This window comes from Tympanuchus pallidicinctus, unplaced genomic scaffold (genome assembly GCF_026119805.1).
Source record: "Tympanuchus pallidicinctus isolate F22 unplaced genomic scaffold, pur_lepc_1.0 scaffold14, whole genome shotgun sequence".
Taxonomy (NCBI): Eukaryota; Metazoa; Chordata; class Aves; order Galliformes; family Phasianidae; genus Tympanuchus; species Tympanuchus pallidicinctus.
In genome coordinates this window covers 3,269,420-3,287,244 of record NW_026294659.1, presented here as the reverse complement: position 1 = coordinate 3,287,244, position 17,825 = coordinate 3,269,420, and the positions used below count along the sequence as shown (strand labels likewise).

The 17,825-nt window shown below is 39.5% G+C and overlaps 1 protein-coding gene across 1 annotated transcript in view; it reads right to left on the bottom strand.

The window, feature by feature from the left end:
- The window catches only part of PHEX (phosphate regulating endopeptidase X-linked), a 95,978-nt gene that overhangs the window by 38,028 nt on the left and 40,125 nt on the right, over window positions 1-17,825 (bottom strand). Inside the window, exon 12 of the mRNA XM_052673751.1 lies at window positions 14,544-14,645. Coding sequence (XP_052529711.1) covers window positions 14,544-14,645 — 102 coding nt within the window. The remainder of the gene's footprint in view (window positions 1-14,543; window positions 14,646-17,825) is intronic.

Here is a 17,825-nt window from a genome sequence, read left to right as displayed (position 1 = left end):
CAGTGTATCCTCTCACTTTCTAGACTGCCCTCAAAATGAAAGAAAAAGGTTCTTATGTCATTGGTAGTAAACACAGAAGACTACAAAGCCAGGCTGGATCTGGCAGCACTCTTTTGCTCAAAGAAGCAGAGATGGACACTGCCCCCAGACCCACAGTGGTAACTGTCCGGTCATGACCACAACACATTCATCTTCCCTTTCCTGTGTGGACATTTTGGAGTCTTGTGGAATATGGAATATCTGCCACATTCATCTGTTTCTTCTTCCAGACAGCCCAGTGATAGCAGCAGCATGGAGCCAGTTTTCAGCAGTTTTAAACCCCACTCCTTAACCAAATATCTTCAAGGATGAGGATGATCCCTCCTCAGGGCTCTTTAGTAGCAGGTGTGAGGTAAGTTGACTTAAATATCATGTCCATAGTATTATTTAATATTAATTTTATATTTCAGTTGTATTTAAATTATTTAGTCTTGTCATGGCCCTGATGCATTAGAAAAGGAAGATGGGAAAAGTTCTCCTAACCAGGCTACTTCAGGAGTAATAGGCTCACTTGATGAGTTACACAAATTCTTGCTTTGCATATTTCACAATTGATATTATAAGCTTAAGATTTCCATGCATGAGGAAAAACTGCCATATGATACTGAGATACTATGCTATAGAGTCAACATAAATTAAATAATAAATACTTATTAAATAACAAAGCTTGTATTAGAGTATTTTGAATGTAACTCAGAAAGTAATGCTGTTTTTAGTACTCTGATGTTTTAACAATGGCTAAATCTGTCTGTATTTTTTAAAATATGTATTTAGGGAAAAGTATTACTTTATTATATGTGTTACTTACAAAGTCTTACCACGATGCATTGCAGAAGTCTGACTAAGTGCTAAGGTAGAACTTACTAGCTGTGCAATTCTTGTGCCTTCATGAATGTTCCACCACTCACATAGGATAACAAAGATTCAGAAAAGCACCCTGTTATTAACACATCGAGTTAATTTGCTATCATGAAATGTAGGTACATGCTAAAATACCATTATGAAACAAAGCTTATGGTGCTGGAATTTTTGGAAAGACACAAATGAATAACAACCTTCAGGAGCATTTTTGAGAACATCTAAAGCAAGAGGTGATGGCAGGCAAATCAGTACAGACTGTTTCATGCAATTTATATCTTGCTATATACCTTCTCCCACAAAAGAAACGTGTCTCAAATTGGTCCTAATGCTATTCATGAGCCAACCAAACCTCCTGCTGAGGTATTCTCCCTTGGTCAGACAAACTCTCAACCATGTAGCACATGCTGGTATGGGAGAAAGAGAGGAATAAGCTTACTTGATCAGAAGGACAAAGTATGTCCCTCTAGAGGACTGCTTCCAACCAACTGGCTCCAAGCAGCATGAGGTCTAGGCCCACAGAGCCATGCAGGCACACTGGAAAGGTAGCACGGGCACCAGGCCAAGACGCTGTGGTACATCAGTAAGTACCCTGCTGCCAACAGAGGTACTGTTGAAGGATGTGGTGCTCCTGGTGGAGGGGACTGCTACCTATAGCCAAAGCAAAACTCCTGTGAAGATGTAGGAAGCCCTTCAAAATCCCTGGGAGTTGCTCCGCTGAGATTCCTCCCAACATTGTTTTTAGGTCCAAACCCTTTCAGCTAAGCCCAGAGTGGAGCCCAAATTATCTACACAGCAGATAAGTTTGAAAGCATCTTCCTAAGAATGGGTTTCGAAATTTGCATGTTGGAAATTTCTTGCTTCCTTGGATAGCTTATCTATTCACTTGAATAATACTTAATGGCAATTTGAAGACTCCTTATTCATAAAACACTAGAAAGTAAAAAGCTCTCCTAAGACTGGCTCGTTCTTTGATAATCAAGTCAATACTTTCCCCCTAATAGGATTAAAAGTATATTTAAAAGATCAGCCTTCCAGGAAGAGTGCACACACATGGGCAAAGCAAATGAAATGTGACAAATATACAGGAAACAACAATGTGGTAATTGCACATGAATCCATCACACACAACTTTTTGTAGTTTAAAGGCTTATTTGATTTCTCTCACTAGTTTACATATTAAGTAACCACATGTACAGGAAGAAAAGGAGTGATGGGGTATTTCTTCCAGCTATTGTTCAGTACTTAGCATAGCTTAGGCTGTTGGGTAACTTAAGGAAACTCATCTCCTCAGACTTCCTCTCTCATTACTGAAAGTGAGAGGCTCTTCCAGGGGGTGATGCACAGCAGCCGCAAATTTTGCAATAAAACATGGTAACAGTTCTCTATACAAGCAGCTAGAGAGCAGGCTCCAAGGCAGAAGACCTGGTGTGCTCTCTCTGTCACTGATTACACAAGGAAGATCCACCACTGACTTCCACACAGTGGGGATTTTATCATGAGCATATCTTTCCGTCTTGGTGTGAGCACTGCAGATCAGTTTCCTACAGAGACTAAGCAAAGGCCTTTCACACCTAACAACTTGCTAAGGTGGAAACACCAGTTTCGATGCATCACTCCAGCCTAGTCAAATTTTCACTTGACACCAAGTTGTGTGTGAGACTTCAAAACAAAAATCTCTGTGCATCTCACTCCCAACAAAATTATGAGTCTGATTCAGATCTTCTGTATATCAACTTGACTCACAATAACTTTGTGAAGATCATTTTCAAGTTTCTAAAAATAAATTTAAAAAAAAATACAATTACAGTTTGCTGAAAAATTAGCATGAAATACTTTCTGAAAGCTAAAATCACTCACAGCAAAGTAATGTTCCATTTAATTACAAAGATTAATTCAGCCTTTATGTACAATTCTGGTCTTTTCATTTGTCACTGAAAAAAGATGATTCAAGAACCATCTGGTAAAATTGCTGCATAAATATCACAGGTTTTATGTATAGAAAAAAATGGGAAAACAGTGATGGATCTTGGTAAAAGAGAGAATTTCCATCACAGAGCTAAACTATACTACGGATATCAATAGAATGTGATCCACTGACTTAAGTGGCAGCTGGACTGGGCACATCTTAATGAAGTATTTTATTTCCACTGCAGGGGCGACATGAAATCATAAACTGTAATCAGTAGTGAAGTGGCACCTTTCAAAACTTAAAAGGGACCACATTGGACTTTATTTTCCTAGGAAAAAGAAGGGAAAAGAGACAACATTTTCTAAGCTAACAGTTATTTGGCAATATATGTTTACTCCTAATATCCACTATCACAATAATATTATTACTATCCATAAAGCTACAAGCACCTAAAAGTTGAGTACGACAGCCATGCATAGAAACAAATCAGAGGGAAAAATAATTTACATCACAATGCGACTGCTTTCTGTCCTAAGTCCCCCATTGGCTCTGTGGAAGACAAAGTCTCAATCTCTGGTTCGAGCACTGTGATGCTAACGTCACTGGAATTAAATTTTCAGTTTTAACTCGTCCTGCATTGAATTTTTATCAAAAGAACCAAACTAAATAACAGAAAATCTGAAATAATATGACTGTTATAAACATACAAATTCACTGTGGTATTTTGACAAACATAACTTCTTAGTTCAATGCAGCAGTATAATTATTACACCTTCTCGTATTTTTTCCAACCAGCTTGGTTCCAAACTCATTCTGCTGACAGCTATGCTTTAATTCTACTAAGAAAAAGAATTCCTTTGTCCATTTTATTTTAATTCCATTTCCATTTTGTAATCTCTGCATGACAATTATAATGAATCTATTCTTTTATGAACAGAACATTATATATGACAGACATGAATGTTGTCTTCCATGAACAGAACCACAGCTCTGTAAATAAAATACATTTTACAAAGCAAATATCTTCCCTATGATTGCACAATACATAAATGATTAGATGTATCCTTTTCACAATTTTGAATGAGAGTTTTAGTTTGACTTCAGTGGATCAACAAGAGAGCCAATTATACGCTCAAAACCTTAAAACAGTTTGTTATATCCCAATCTAACAAACACAACAGCAACAAAAAGATCTGAAATGATGAATGTGGAAAAGCTTGAGCAACTGTGTGGAAAAACGTTAGAATCTCAGACAACCCTTGGCAAATGAGAATTTTAAAAACCAAAGGCTACCCAGGGTAGATTTCTTGACAATGTTTTTCTATTGATTGTAATTGAAGGCTTTTGTTTATAGGCAGAAAGATGTGGAGGTGATTGGGGTGGGAGTAATAATTACATTTGTCTTTAAATCTGAAATATTTTCCCAGAATTAGGAGCAGCTGTCAACAGTACTAGTTCTGTTTGCAGCTGGGGGTTCCAAAGTTTGGTTAGCCAGAGTCCTTCATCTCCCCATCCCTTCAGCTCAGCTTCACAATAAAGAAAAATTGGAATAATGATACTTGCTTTGTGCATGGGGCAGAGTAAACAAATTCTAGTCTTCTTTCAATCTGGACAAAATCTTAGCAGCATAAATATACTCCAAGCTGAACAAGTAAAACAATAGATTTCTCTTACCGACTCATATTTCAGTTTTGGTGTTCTGCAATGCTTTTTTCCTTTCTATATAAAAATATATAATAATACACACACACATATATATATGCGTGTGTGTGTGTATATGTATATATATATATAATTTATTTATTTTTAAGGGAGTAGAGACTAACTCCATGAACCAGACAGCAATGCCTAGAGCAGGTGCCAATGGATGCATATTCCCAAGCACCCTTGATAACCACGCACAGCTCTGTGATACGGTCCAAGAGGGCTCACTGTCTGTACCTGGCCTCTCTGAGGCAAGGTGTCTCCCTCCAGTGCCATATGCCTGGGAAGAGCTTCCAGCAGGGTCAAGGAACAAAGGGGATGGGTTCAGACTGCACCAACAGATGCTCTCAATGGTATCTCTCAGGCATGATTTGGGGGACAGCACAACCTGGGAACCACTTCTGATAGCGCACCCAGGTTTAATTGCCTCCACAGCGTATCCTTCCTTGCTTATCACCTCATAACACATTCTGGAAAGTGCAACGTATTTCAGCTAAAGAAAGATACTACCTCAGAAACATGCAGCTCTGCCTTTATATTATTTCTGACCTGCTGAGCTTGGTAAAACCCACATGGAATAGTAATTATGTCTTAGAAAAAACAAATGGGCCTGAAGGACACATGATTTCAGTATCAGGAGCCCAATCACCCACAATTAGGCCAGGAGAGAAATTCAGGGAAACTATTTTATTTCCGTTCATCTGCAGCTCAGCACAACTGTGGTAAGTGGCAAAAGAATTAGTTAACACCAAACCGTGACTATCCAAAGCTCCTAAATGAGTTTTAAGCATCACTGGAATTTCAGTGGAGCTGGATTTACACTTGTGGATCAGAAAAAAGAACAGTATGCAGATATGCACCCTGACAGCCTGTGTGAGGCCCCACTGCAGCATCATGTCACCATGCCTGCGGTGACAAGTCCACCCCAGTGCATGCATTTCTGTGCTTTATGCCCTCTAAAATGCCATATGACCAATTAGGGTGTGAATTCACAGATGTGCATGCAGATAGCCAGGGCCTCTTCCACTTAGATGTCAAGCAAGCCAGAAGCAAAATTGTTCTGCTCTGGAAGCACAGGCCATCATTAGCATTATGCTGGTAGATTTATACCCCTGGAGTATGCTGCTAAATTGCCTTCAACATAGCTCTGTGGCTTACATACCTGAGTTGAACTCAGACACATCCGTAGTACTTTAGAACGCTGTTTTTTCTCAAGCCTTTATTTTCAGGTACCTTTCTTTGTTTTCCTAGACAATTGTTTAATTTTTTTTTCATTAAATAAAAATAGACAAGCAAGAAAACCACCATCACAATCAAGAACAGCAGCAACAACAAAAAAAACCCTGTATCTGTCCTTTGAAACTGCATTAGATATTTTCACCCAGTGCTTTTGAACTAGAGTTCAAATCTGATCCTGAGGATCAACAGTGCAAAAAAAAAAAAAAAGAAAAAAAAGCAAAGGCCACCTCTGAACTGCTTTGGCACATTAGCAAGCTGCAGAAATTTTGTTGCATTTCTTACAGAAATTGCTACCTGGGCTCACTTTTCCGCTTACCCTTTGTGTTCCCCATCAGCCAGCGTGCACTCCCACTGCTATGCCATCTCTTGCCAGAAACACACCCACCTTGCTGCTAAAGCTTTTCTGCTGTTTTTGTTTTAGCTCTGGGGAAAGAGCAGTTTTAACAAAAAGCACTGTACTGCCTGACAAAATAAAAGTCCCTGTTGTGCTGAAGAGATCTCAGGAACTGAGTGCTGCAGCATCCTCTGTGAGGAGCAGCCCAGGCACAGGGGAGGGGCAGGGAAGTTCTCTTCAGATCACGGTTGTATGGGATATGAGTTTACTGCAGTGTTTCTTCTGGCAATTTACTCAGCAAAATGCTGAATAACCTGCTCCAGAGAGGGATAACTTCTGACCTCAGCCTCTCCATGCATCATTTAGCATCATCATGTAATATCGTTTAATATTTTCAAGGTTACCTTTGCTTAGCAAAAGTTGCTGAGCCACTTTTTTTTTTTTTTTTTTAAACAATAGAGTGTGAAAAATTTCTAGCCACAAGTAAGCATCAGACTCACATATAGCTGAGATGAGACACTGTAAAATTGTCCCTTCGTCCCACTAGTCTGGTACTCCACTCCTCATTTCAGTTTTTAACACATTTTGCTTGGCTCAGATCTTGAAGACTTTGCTCTCCTTCTGCCTAGCACAGCAGCAAGTGTGCCACTACCAGTTGTATATGCTATGTGAAAAAAGCATATGTACGTATGGACAAAAACAAAGGGTATAGACAAAAATGAAGGCTATGGACAAAAATGAAATACATAGGAAAAAAAGCATAGGCAGAAAATGCCAATTTTTACTCAAAACCAAATCTCTCTCTATTCTAAGCCTTTGCACACTTCATATTTAAATCAATTACAATTATGCCTCAGAACCCATTACTGATCAGCTGGGGGACTATAATATCTGTGTAACTATTCCTCTATGGAATGCAATTTTCCTTGGTAAAATAACAAAAACTGTAAAAGTTGAACTGTCTGAGACTTCCAAGGGTGATGAAAGACTTCTTGCCCTTTGGAAGAATGAAGCTGCCTTTTGGCATATCAATGCTTTCATGTTGCATTCCTGGCACAAAAGCTCCAGATTCACCCCTGTCCCTGAGCGCCTTCAGGTGTCCATCTGCTTCTTCATCTCCCTCTCTGCATTTCAGCCACGCCATTTGTCACAGGTGTTTTGATGTCACGCACCCATTCGGGCACTACGCAGTTGTGACAGAGTCTGAAAAATGACAGCTGCAAGATCAGGGTTAAATACAATTTCCTCTCTCTTCACCTGTTTTCCACTATCTGTTTGCACGGTGCTCAGGTTATTAATGGAACTGACATCCCTGCACAACTGAGTGAGCAGTAGCAGCAGCCAGATAACAAGGGAGAAGCTGACAGCAGCGATCTAACCCCAGAGATAAGAGATAAGCAAACATGCCATGGCTATTAGTTTCAACTCTGGCCAAGGGAGAACATCTCCTGCAGTTACTGAGCAGAAGAGACCAGTCCTCCGGAGAAGGTTAAATTAAATTTGGAAGGTGAGAGAGATTATTCTTTGAGTTCAAAAAATTAAAGTTTGTGATAGCAAACAAATATTTGACTTTAAAAAAAAAAAAATTGCCTGTTAATCTGATGGAAAGTGAAGATTTATTTTTGTTCAGGGAATAGAATGAGGACACTTAGAAAGAAAAGTGTCTTCCATTCTCTTTATTTTCCAGGTGAAAAATGTTACTCTGAATGTTGGCATTTTCCAAACGGCTATGAGGGATAGTGAGATCTTCCGCCGTCCATATTCCAAACCACGTAAATAGAGTTAGATTTTCAAACCTCTTGTGTCATTTCTGAGCATGGCATTTATTTGACTTCCTACTCCATCTGAACTTTGCCCCCTTCTCTCCGTATGTCCCTATTCACAGTAGGATAAAGAAGAATTACACAGAATCATAGAACTGTAAGGGTTGGGTTGGAAGGGACCTCTGCAGATCACCTAGTCCAACCCCCATGAAGGTAAGCTCCCAGGAACACCTGTGGAGCCCAAAAGAGCTGCAAACAGGTAGGAAAAGTTACAATGCGACTGGCTTTTCTGAACTTCATGTTTCAACTGTATCAGGAGAATTTCTCATTGCTCCTTGAAACAAAACTGGTACAGCAGAAACAGGACCTGAAATTTTCACATCAAAGCACTTATCCAGACAGAGACTACTCTCTTTTTCAGAGAGCTAAGTTCCACAAAGTGCAAGTACAGCCAGGTCTGAACTAGCATTAAGTGTGCTTTCCCATTTAGAAGTGACAGTGTTGTTGTAAGAAGATCTGAATAAAACTTAGTGGTAAAAATCAGTAAATTAGGAAGCAAGAGCTTCTGCTGACTTTTGAATGGAAATAGTGTCCAAATGCAATTAAAGCCCTTGGAAATTTTTCCCTTTTCCTCCTTCTTTTGAAGTAAGTCTGGCAGCTCATTTGTGCTCTGAAGCAGTCTTACAACTCTGCAAAATCTTTGAGATTCTTGAAACAATAATATAAAATCATCTTAAAAGAACCACTGAAACGTGTCTTGGGATCCTCTGTTTAGAAACTCCATCCCTCTCCTTTATGAAGTGTTGTTTTGTCAGCCCTGTGCTGGCCTTCCTTGCTGAAAAAGCCTACTTCAGATGCGAGAGGCACTGGGGTGTGGATGGTTCCTCTGTGATATTGTGCATTATTTTTCAAAGGATGGGTCCACAGAACTCACAAGATACAAAGACACATTTTTCTTTTTTCAGAGCACCCACTGACTGTTCTCAAGATTGGATGTTTTGTTACCTTTGTGCAAAATTAACATGGCATTAGGCAAGATTAATTTCAGCTCCCAAAGATGTGGTCTGGCCTTTTTGTCCAAGTATGCAGCAGATGTTAATGAAAAGTTATTTTTCAGAACTGTATTCAGTGAGTGCCCTGAAAAGTCTGTTTGAATAAATGCAGGAGGCTCTATTCTCCCTGCATGTATTGCTGTGCCAGGGCTATACATAAAGAAGCATGAGTATGAGAAAAGAACAGAGAATGAGATGATTCTCTGATTTCCTCACTATAAGAATGTAGGAGGAACAGAGGACATTTTCCAGACAAACAAGAGGAGGTGCTCCATCACAGAAAGCACAGTGAGGCAGTGGAACTCTGCCATGGGAAGCTGTGGATGATAACATTTGTTGTGGGTTCAGAAAGTCACCAGACAAACCCACAAGAGAAAAAAAAAAAAATACAAATACACCACTTCTGGCAATAGAGCAGTAGATTTTCGGAGGCAGGGAGAGGATAGCGAAAAAGCACTCCTTTGTGCTTGCCCTGTCCTTATGTTCATCTCTAGACATCTGCTACTGTTTGGCCACTGTCCAAGCCAAACATTGGACCACTGGTCAGAGCAGTATGGCCATCATGTTCACAGTGAAATCACCCAAAAATGAGGAGAGAGTGACTACTGAGAACTGGGAAAGATGGTAGGGGCTCACTTAGTTGACCAGAGGGCTGGATTCAGACAGAAAGTTCCAGATGAGAAGTGAATGGCTTCTATTGGATAACACATGTCATCTCCTCTAAAGCACCTATACTTTGTTCAAACAAGACTTGCAAAGATAGCTTATAAATTAGAGAGGGCTAATGGCCTAAATTGCATTGGGATGTTTGCTGCAGCTCTCTGGCGCAGCGGAACTGTAGGCTAAACTAAGGTAGCACTGCCTGAGAGAGACACCTATAGCTAGGCACTGTCCTTGTATTTTTGCTTCTTTTTGGTGTTCAGAGAAAGATGCAAACGGAACAAATGTTGCATATATGACTTCCTTAGAGAGAAATAAAGCCAAGCAGAGGCAAGTTCAATGGGCAAAAAATGATTGCACAGTGACATTGGGATTTGTGCTCCATGACCTAAAGAGGTTAACAAAGTTACAGAAAGAAATCTTATTACAGAAAAACAAGACTTTTTTGGGGGCTTGTCATCCATGCTTTAAAAACAGTATTGCAAAGAAAAAAAAAAAAAAAAGAAAAGAAAAGAAAACTTGTTTTTGCAAACTTTCAGAAAACAATCTTTTGTGTCTCTTTTCTGAGCTTCCAGTTAAACCCACAAAGAAGGGTCATTTCAAGGAGGGGAAAAAAAAAAAAAAAAAAAAGGATTAATAAAATAATGGCTTCTGCCCAAGAAAGGGAATAATTTTACATCTTAGTGATGATCTTCCACTGAATTATGCTCTGAAGAGCAGCAGCAAGAAATTAGTGTTTTAAAGATGAAAGCTCTGATCATACGAGCCACATGAATGGCATATAAGTTGTGGGCTCTTCGTTTTCCCTGTGGCCCACCATCCCACCATTTCAAAATATGGCTTCTAATGTACTTTCACTGAGACAGTGGTTACAGTCTGTACTCGCATGGTCAAGGAGACAAAAGCCTGCCCTCCCATCTTTATTCACCACCCATCTTGGAGGCTGCAGGGTGGCTGTGAGACTTCCACTGCCATGGCAGTGAAGGAGGCATCTCTGCTTAGATGCTGCAGCTTGCAGACTGTCTACCTGAAGACTCTGACTAGACACACTTAGGCCCTCACGATGTGAATAATTTTATCTTCTCCTCAAATGTGGACAAAAACACAGGGTCCTTACAACAGAGGCTAAAAGAGCAAGAATAAATCCTTTTCTTTTTTTTCTTTTCTCTCTCTCTCTCTCTCTTTTTTTTTTTTTTTTTTTTTTTTCTTTTTTTTTTTTTACAATCGGAGATATTTCCATTGAGAATTTGGAAGGTTAACAGGAATAGTTTAAGAAATTCTGATGATAGTCAACTACACAGCAGTAAAACAAGGCTCACAAAGAACAGAGGCAGGATAGGGCAGAAAGCGGAGCATCGAGGCAAAGTGCTCCTCTGCGGCAAGGAACTGCTTTGGAAGCAGCGTGAGCTCCATCCAGAGAATTAGGTGAGAACTGCACGGGAATCAGACACCTCAGCTTGTCGAATTCTCTCTTTGTAGGGCTGACTTTCAGATAGGCTGGTTTAAATCCACCTTTCCATCACAGAGAAAGAGGAAGAAAGGGAGGATGGGAGGGAAATTAGTAGTTTTCTTACTATAGTATTCTATTACTGAAGGAAAGCTAAGCCTTACCTCCAAAGTATACAGGGGCTAAAAGAATGGTTCTCAGACATCACACATGTTTCTTATGTCACATGAGCTTGTTTGTTTGATCCTTTTAATGCATTTTAGGCTTACCAAATTAGAGTGAACATATAGTACTGGATGTCCATCTCAGCAACTTAACAGACACACCGAGTCATAGGCACAAAACACTTCAATGGTAAAATGGAGCTTACAGGATGCCTGGAGCTCAGATCCAGCTTTGATTCTACCTGACAGCCTTTTATATGTCCTTCAGAGGTCAATGGTCCCTATGAGTGCAAAGCGTCAGGCTGCCAGCAGGTGTACAGGTCTGGCATTGGCCATGTGCAAGGTGGGGATCAGTCAGCCAAACAGGCAGCAGTCAAAACGTGTGACTGTGACTATCCCTGTTGTGGAGAGGATTTGCAGTTAATTTTCTTGAGAGCTGCCAAGTCATTTGCATGACAGTGTTGTCATTTGATGATACAATCGGCAGCAGGAACAAAAAAGACACCTGAAAGGAGCTGTTCTTCCAGGAAGACTCACTGTGCAGGCATCCATATTGTGCACTGATTTTATTCCTCTTTCAGGAAATGGGCAGAAAGTTTGTTAACGGCCCAAACGCTCCTGAAGTTAAAGGAAGGGCTAATGGCAAAATAAACAGTTCCTATGAAGGAGGCCCAGTAAACAAAAAATAGTAGTTCTGTACAGTTCTCTTTCCACTGCACTCGAGAATGTAAGAAGACCAAAAATTCAGGGGACATGCTTAGTATATGAATGTCTGCCCTTTCCATACAGCCTACAGCTCTGCTTTAGAACTTCAGGTAGCAACTCTGTGTTACTACAACGGATGATGTGCTACAGCGCAGGGGGCTGCAACAGTTCGAGCATTAAAACAGGGAGGTATTTCTTGTCCCTAGATCTGACACTACTCCTGCACTTCAGCTTCTCATACATAAATTGGGAATGAGGTGCAGTCTCCTTTGATAGCCACTAATGAAAACATGATAAAAGGTCAAGACATTCTTCATCTAACTAATAGCTCTCTTTCTTTACTAAACAGACAATGATAGTAATGACTGGATGCCATCTTTTGTTCTGGAAAAGAAACAAGCAGAAGATGCTTGCACAAGACTTGAAATTTGGTTCAAGCAGAATATCACACATTCATAAAAAACTTCCATGGAGGCTCTATCGACAGAAAACTGGAGTTGTTTACATGTTACTGAGCTCTGTCCAGCAATAATTGGCCAAAATGCTACAGGTTGCCTATACAGAAGATCAAAGACAAGGAACCTTTCTGGCCTTCTGTCTGAAAGACGGTGCCTCCAGCACCCCACTGTGCTCTGTCATCACACTGCCATAACCACTACCTTGGTAATGCTCCAAAACAAAGAGTAAAACAATGAAAATACCCAGGATCATGTAGCTTGCTCTTCTTCAATTTGAGAAAAAGATCCTTGCAAATTTTCAAAATCCTCTCAGATTGACCAAGACATATTTCTTGTATGGATCTATATAATAAAGCAGTACTACTGCAGTTGTTCTTTTAAAACAATCAAACAACCAGTACTCCAGCAATCCTATTGTCTAACTGTTCTGTTAATGCATAAGTGTTTTAAAAAATGGCTCATAGGATCTTAAGGAGTAACAGATTTTGAAGGTTCTGTTTTATGATATATCGCAGATTTCTGCAGTGAATTATCTGGCTATACAAGTAATGAATACACTTCTTGAATTACAAACATGTCCATCCAAATGTTCCAGCACACATCCAATACGAATGATTAGCAATAAATAGTAGTTTAAAAACATGTACAAAGACCATGCCTGGAAATCTACCAAAACGCCTCTCTATATTACTGCAATTTGCAAAATCATTACATTACATTTGTGTCATACAACCTTGACCTTGTTCCTAGCACAGTAAACTATAAAATTGTTGTTCAAGTCAGTGGTAATGGATTTAAACCATTTGATATTCAAAGTCCTTTTGCACGTAGTTTTTTTCACTGTACATCCTGAATTTACTTTGGCATGCACTGCTCAGTCCAGACTCACCCCATTAACTTCAGAAACTTAACTGAGATGCCTAAATTGGAAGCAAGTACCGTAAGCTTCCTACACGTGTCATCGCCACCTACAAAAGATCAAACCTAACTTCTGAACACATCCTTTCCTAACCTAGAAAAGAGAGAGCTTTTTAGAGAGTTTATTAGTTTGTGGCAATGCTTGTATGATTTCTCTGGAAGGAAGTCAGCAAACTTTTAACACAATGGTTAAGCAGACTGCTTGCTAAAAAATCAACATTTGACTTGTAATAGAAAATCTTCCTGCTTGTAGTCTGCATCACATTTGTCAAATATCTAAATTAAAGTTCATTATGTTTCCATATTTTTTTCTAGTAAACAAATAAGCATTGCAGCCAGTAAGAAATAATAACTGCAGCCCACATGCCATCAGGTAAATGAAGAAATAGACTGCATCTTATGATTCTTTGCTTTCTGCAGAGTTTATTGGTCCAATTATGCAGCTGTATTTCATTTGTGCATCTGCGCAGGGCATCACTGTAAAAAAGTTAATGGGCTGTGTATGGAATTTAAACCTTTCCACTGATGAAGTGTCTGAACAGCCTTTTCAACAAAATCAACAAAAATTCCTTGAAGTCTGTATTTGTTTTCAAACCAAAACAGCACAATTTTAATTTCAGCACAGTGAGTAGGAAAGCTGCACTTGCATGTCACTGTATTCAGAGAGGATATTTATTAATTCTCTGACATCCTGCTGCCTCCTACATAAGGAGGCAGTCCTACACATTTCCCTCCAATTCTGCTTTCTTTATGCCTCTCCTGACTGCTGTCCTGTGGCAGAGCTCTACATTTAGACATGTTCTGTCTCCCTCTTATCACATACCAATAGCAAGGAAGGAGACCAGGAAGAGATCTTTCAGTGTGTCCTGCTTTCACCTTTACCTCCTGAGTTTTACTGACATTCCACCTGAAAGGTTATGCCAGCCTTGACCATAACACTTTGTAACTAGCTCTGTCAGATGGGTGTTCAGCTGGGATGGTTGCCACAATCCTGGAAGGTGGCTTTAAAGGTAGGCCTTCCACCATGGTGTATGAGAAGGTACGAGATGTGAACAATTCCCATGTTCCTTTCCTGGCTGAAGCCTCCATTTCCACACAAAACAACCCAGTAAATCACAGAAAGTCTGAAACAAGCTCACAGTCTACATCAGTCAGAATCAAACTGAGACAGATGCAGGCAAGGCAGGAAGAACAAGGTAATGGCAAGTAAGGTCCACAACATTCTGTTCTCCCTCAAGACCAGTCTTTACTCTGACGGGACTTCACCCACCCTCCATTTATATTTATTACCTTCTCATGAGCCTTTCTTTTTGTTTCAGAGTCCATCCAGTCGTTTTCTTTCTCCAACATGTCAATAAAAGCCCAGCGAATTCCTTCAGTCAGCTCTTCCATCTGGAAAACAGTTAGTAAACCTCTCTTCATTAAGCTGCCATGGCGGGATCATTATAAGTTTCAGTGCATGAAGTACTTAGTAAGACCATGAACGGTTCCAAATCAGACAGTGACCACTAATAGATCAATAGATCTTGAAGGTGAATCTTTTTCCAGCCCTCAGACATTTCTTCTCAAAGTAAGTTTCTTCTTCTTCTTTTTATTCCCTTCAGCTGTACTACACAGCCTGCTGATCCTTTCATGTCACAACTGTGAGAAAGCCTGACTCAAAATCTTAAATAATAAAAAAAAACAAAAACAAAAAAAAAACCAACACTGGGAGAATAGCACTGATTTGTGGAGATTTCTGTCTCTTTGGTCCTAGATCACTAGTCCCTGCAGGAAGGAGCCAGCTGCAAAGTGTTTGCACAGATAAAGCCTTTTCTGTAGAGAGAGCATCTGTAGCCTTGCTTAGTTTATGTCACACTGAGATATTCCTCACTAATACTGCCAAAGATCTGAATTTGGGCTGAGAATATCATGATCCAAATACAAAGCAGCATTCAAATATTTAACCAGTAAGCTGTGCTTACTGCAGGGAAAGAGGCCGTGGCTTCTCTAATCTTGAACATCTAGGGACAGCCTGCATCTGTGCAAACCTGGGAGAACTCACAATCGTTTTAGCTCTACTCCTTCTTCGTGGCTTCTGTACAAATGGTAGTTCAACAACTACATGAAAACACAAGCAAGTCACAAGCAAGTGAAATAGTAGGAGTGTTCAGTGAGCATAAAGGCCAAGAAAACTCTGAAATAAAAAGAACAAAGAGTCTGACAGCTAAGGGATGTGTTGCTTTGGTCTAAAGAGCAGAAGTGTACTCAGGCCTGTGCATCTGTTTGGCAACACAGACCAGAAAAGTATAGGCTATAACCTGCTTCTATTTGTATCAGCAGAGGAACCTTAACACAGATAAATCTGAAAACACTGTAAGAGTGAGGTATTTTGGAGGATCCAGCCATTGCCAGAGGGCTTCACCGCAGTTCAGCCTGGATAGTACAAGCCATGACAGACAACCACTGTATGAAGATTTACTGGATTGCTGTGTTATCAGTTATGTTACATTTAAAAAGAATGAAGACCTGCTATACCAAAGTTTTATATAAGTTTATTCCATAGATCTGCTAGCTTTGAGAAGTCATTTAGGTGGGGGCTAAATCCCAGAAAGTAATGTTATCTTCAGCAGAATTGTCACTGATGTATCAGATGTATATTTTAATTCGGAACTAATCTGTATTTGCGGTGGAGCCAGATAAAGCCTAGCAATGCTCCTTTGATTATTCATTTTTTCTACTCTTTTCAAAAAACTTTTTTTTTTTTTTTTTTTTTTTTTTTTAGCAACAGTACAGGACAACTGGAACAGTTCTAGCATTAAATATGAGTAAACAGTCAGCATTCACAGAAAACAGCGTCTCAGGGAATAGGGTAACTTAAAGGTATTGATGGCATAGCACTGACTCAATTAACTTAGAGCTCTAATGAGGTGAACTCCCTGTATTTGGAGGTTATGAGTTCAAACTAGAGCACTACAGCTGGGCCCTGGTGTACAGTTAGGCTTTATGTACCAGCTGTAGCTATGGGGGGCAGGAGGAGAAACCTATTCCTGCTATCAAAGCTATTACTGAAACTGCTCAGGCATAGCTGTAAGAAACACTGCAGGCACTCTGGGTTAGAAACAGTGCTATATTTAGACACAAATAATGTCTTTCCTGATAAAGGAAGAGGGAAATTTCTAAAGTATGAAATATCAGTTACAAAACGTGGGGGAAAAATCCATATTGTCCATAAGTCAGGATTTGCTTTTGATCCAGGGCAGAATAAAAATAATAATAAACCTGTACAAATAAGAGCACTTCTCTCAAGGGTTTTCTTGGTGCTTAAGAAAGAGAAATAGAAATGAAAACCAGTGAAATGAAAATAATAAAAACAAAAATGATCAACTTGAAAAGCACATTTCTAAAAGGACTGCAGCAAATTTCACCTGCATCTAATTTTTTAACCATCAACAGCTTGCTATTGGTCTGAATTCTGTGGTTTATACTATAACTGTTATACACATACCTTTCTATGGATGTTACTGTGAATTAAAACTTGATAATTTTTCACATTCTTGGCCTGAAAGGAATTTGCATACTAAAAAATATTTTAATTAGGTCATATTTCATCAGATAACCATTCTCTATTTCTGCCAGGTTTTCCTTCACATATACAAACACAAAATAACAGTTCATCCTCAATAAAGCATATATTTCTTACAGTCCATTTCCACAGAGGTCACACTGTCTAATACCCCAGAAATATTTTTGCCACTAAACTGCCAAATAGCACATCAAAAACTTGATAAAGAATCAGGGAACTGGATCTCAGGAAGGAAACTCCAGCTGGAGGCAAGCAGCAAAAGAAATGTAGAGATGGAAACATTTCAAATATTAAACAAGCCAAACGTTGGTCTGTCTAAAATGGAGTCCTTCCATAAGAAAATAGTCAAACTAAACAAAGTCAAGCAGACAAACTCAAGCTACTGAGCCAGGGTTCTGAAGGACAATCACAGAGCTGCTGCACCCAATGCATGACGGTCATATGTTTCTTAAATGCAGCTCTCCTGTGGTAGAAGCTAAGTTCATTAGCTAAATCAGTTGATTTCAAACTGATTACTGTTGGAAAATCAATAGCTGGAAAAGCAGACACTGGGAAACTCAATGAGAAAATTATAATCTGAAAATAAGTCATAAATGATCATAAAGGGTAGTTAATCATTTGAATATGTTATTAAGGGAGGTGATAATGTAGCTGCATTTGAAATTTTACAGTGAAGATGAATGTCCAGTTGAAAGCTATTCTCTCTATTCTCTGTACTCGACAACGTGAAAGAATACTTTCCTTGAGTAAAGACATCAGTTTTCTCAGTTAGAGTATACTTGTAGCACAACCAGCCTTAAAATGTTAGCCCTAAAGCAGAGCAAATGTGACCAGTTATTAACTGGTCAGAAAGAATTTTACTAAATTACCTTAAACTGACCCATTCCTCATCAATGCTCCCCCCTCTGTTTCTGCACAGTCTGTCATCGTGCAAACACACTAATGGAGTTTAGGCTGGTTTTTATCTGTCTACATATTTATCTGAAGGGCCTCATGTAGAAAGATTG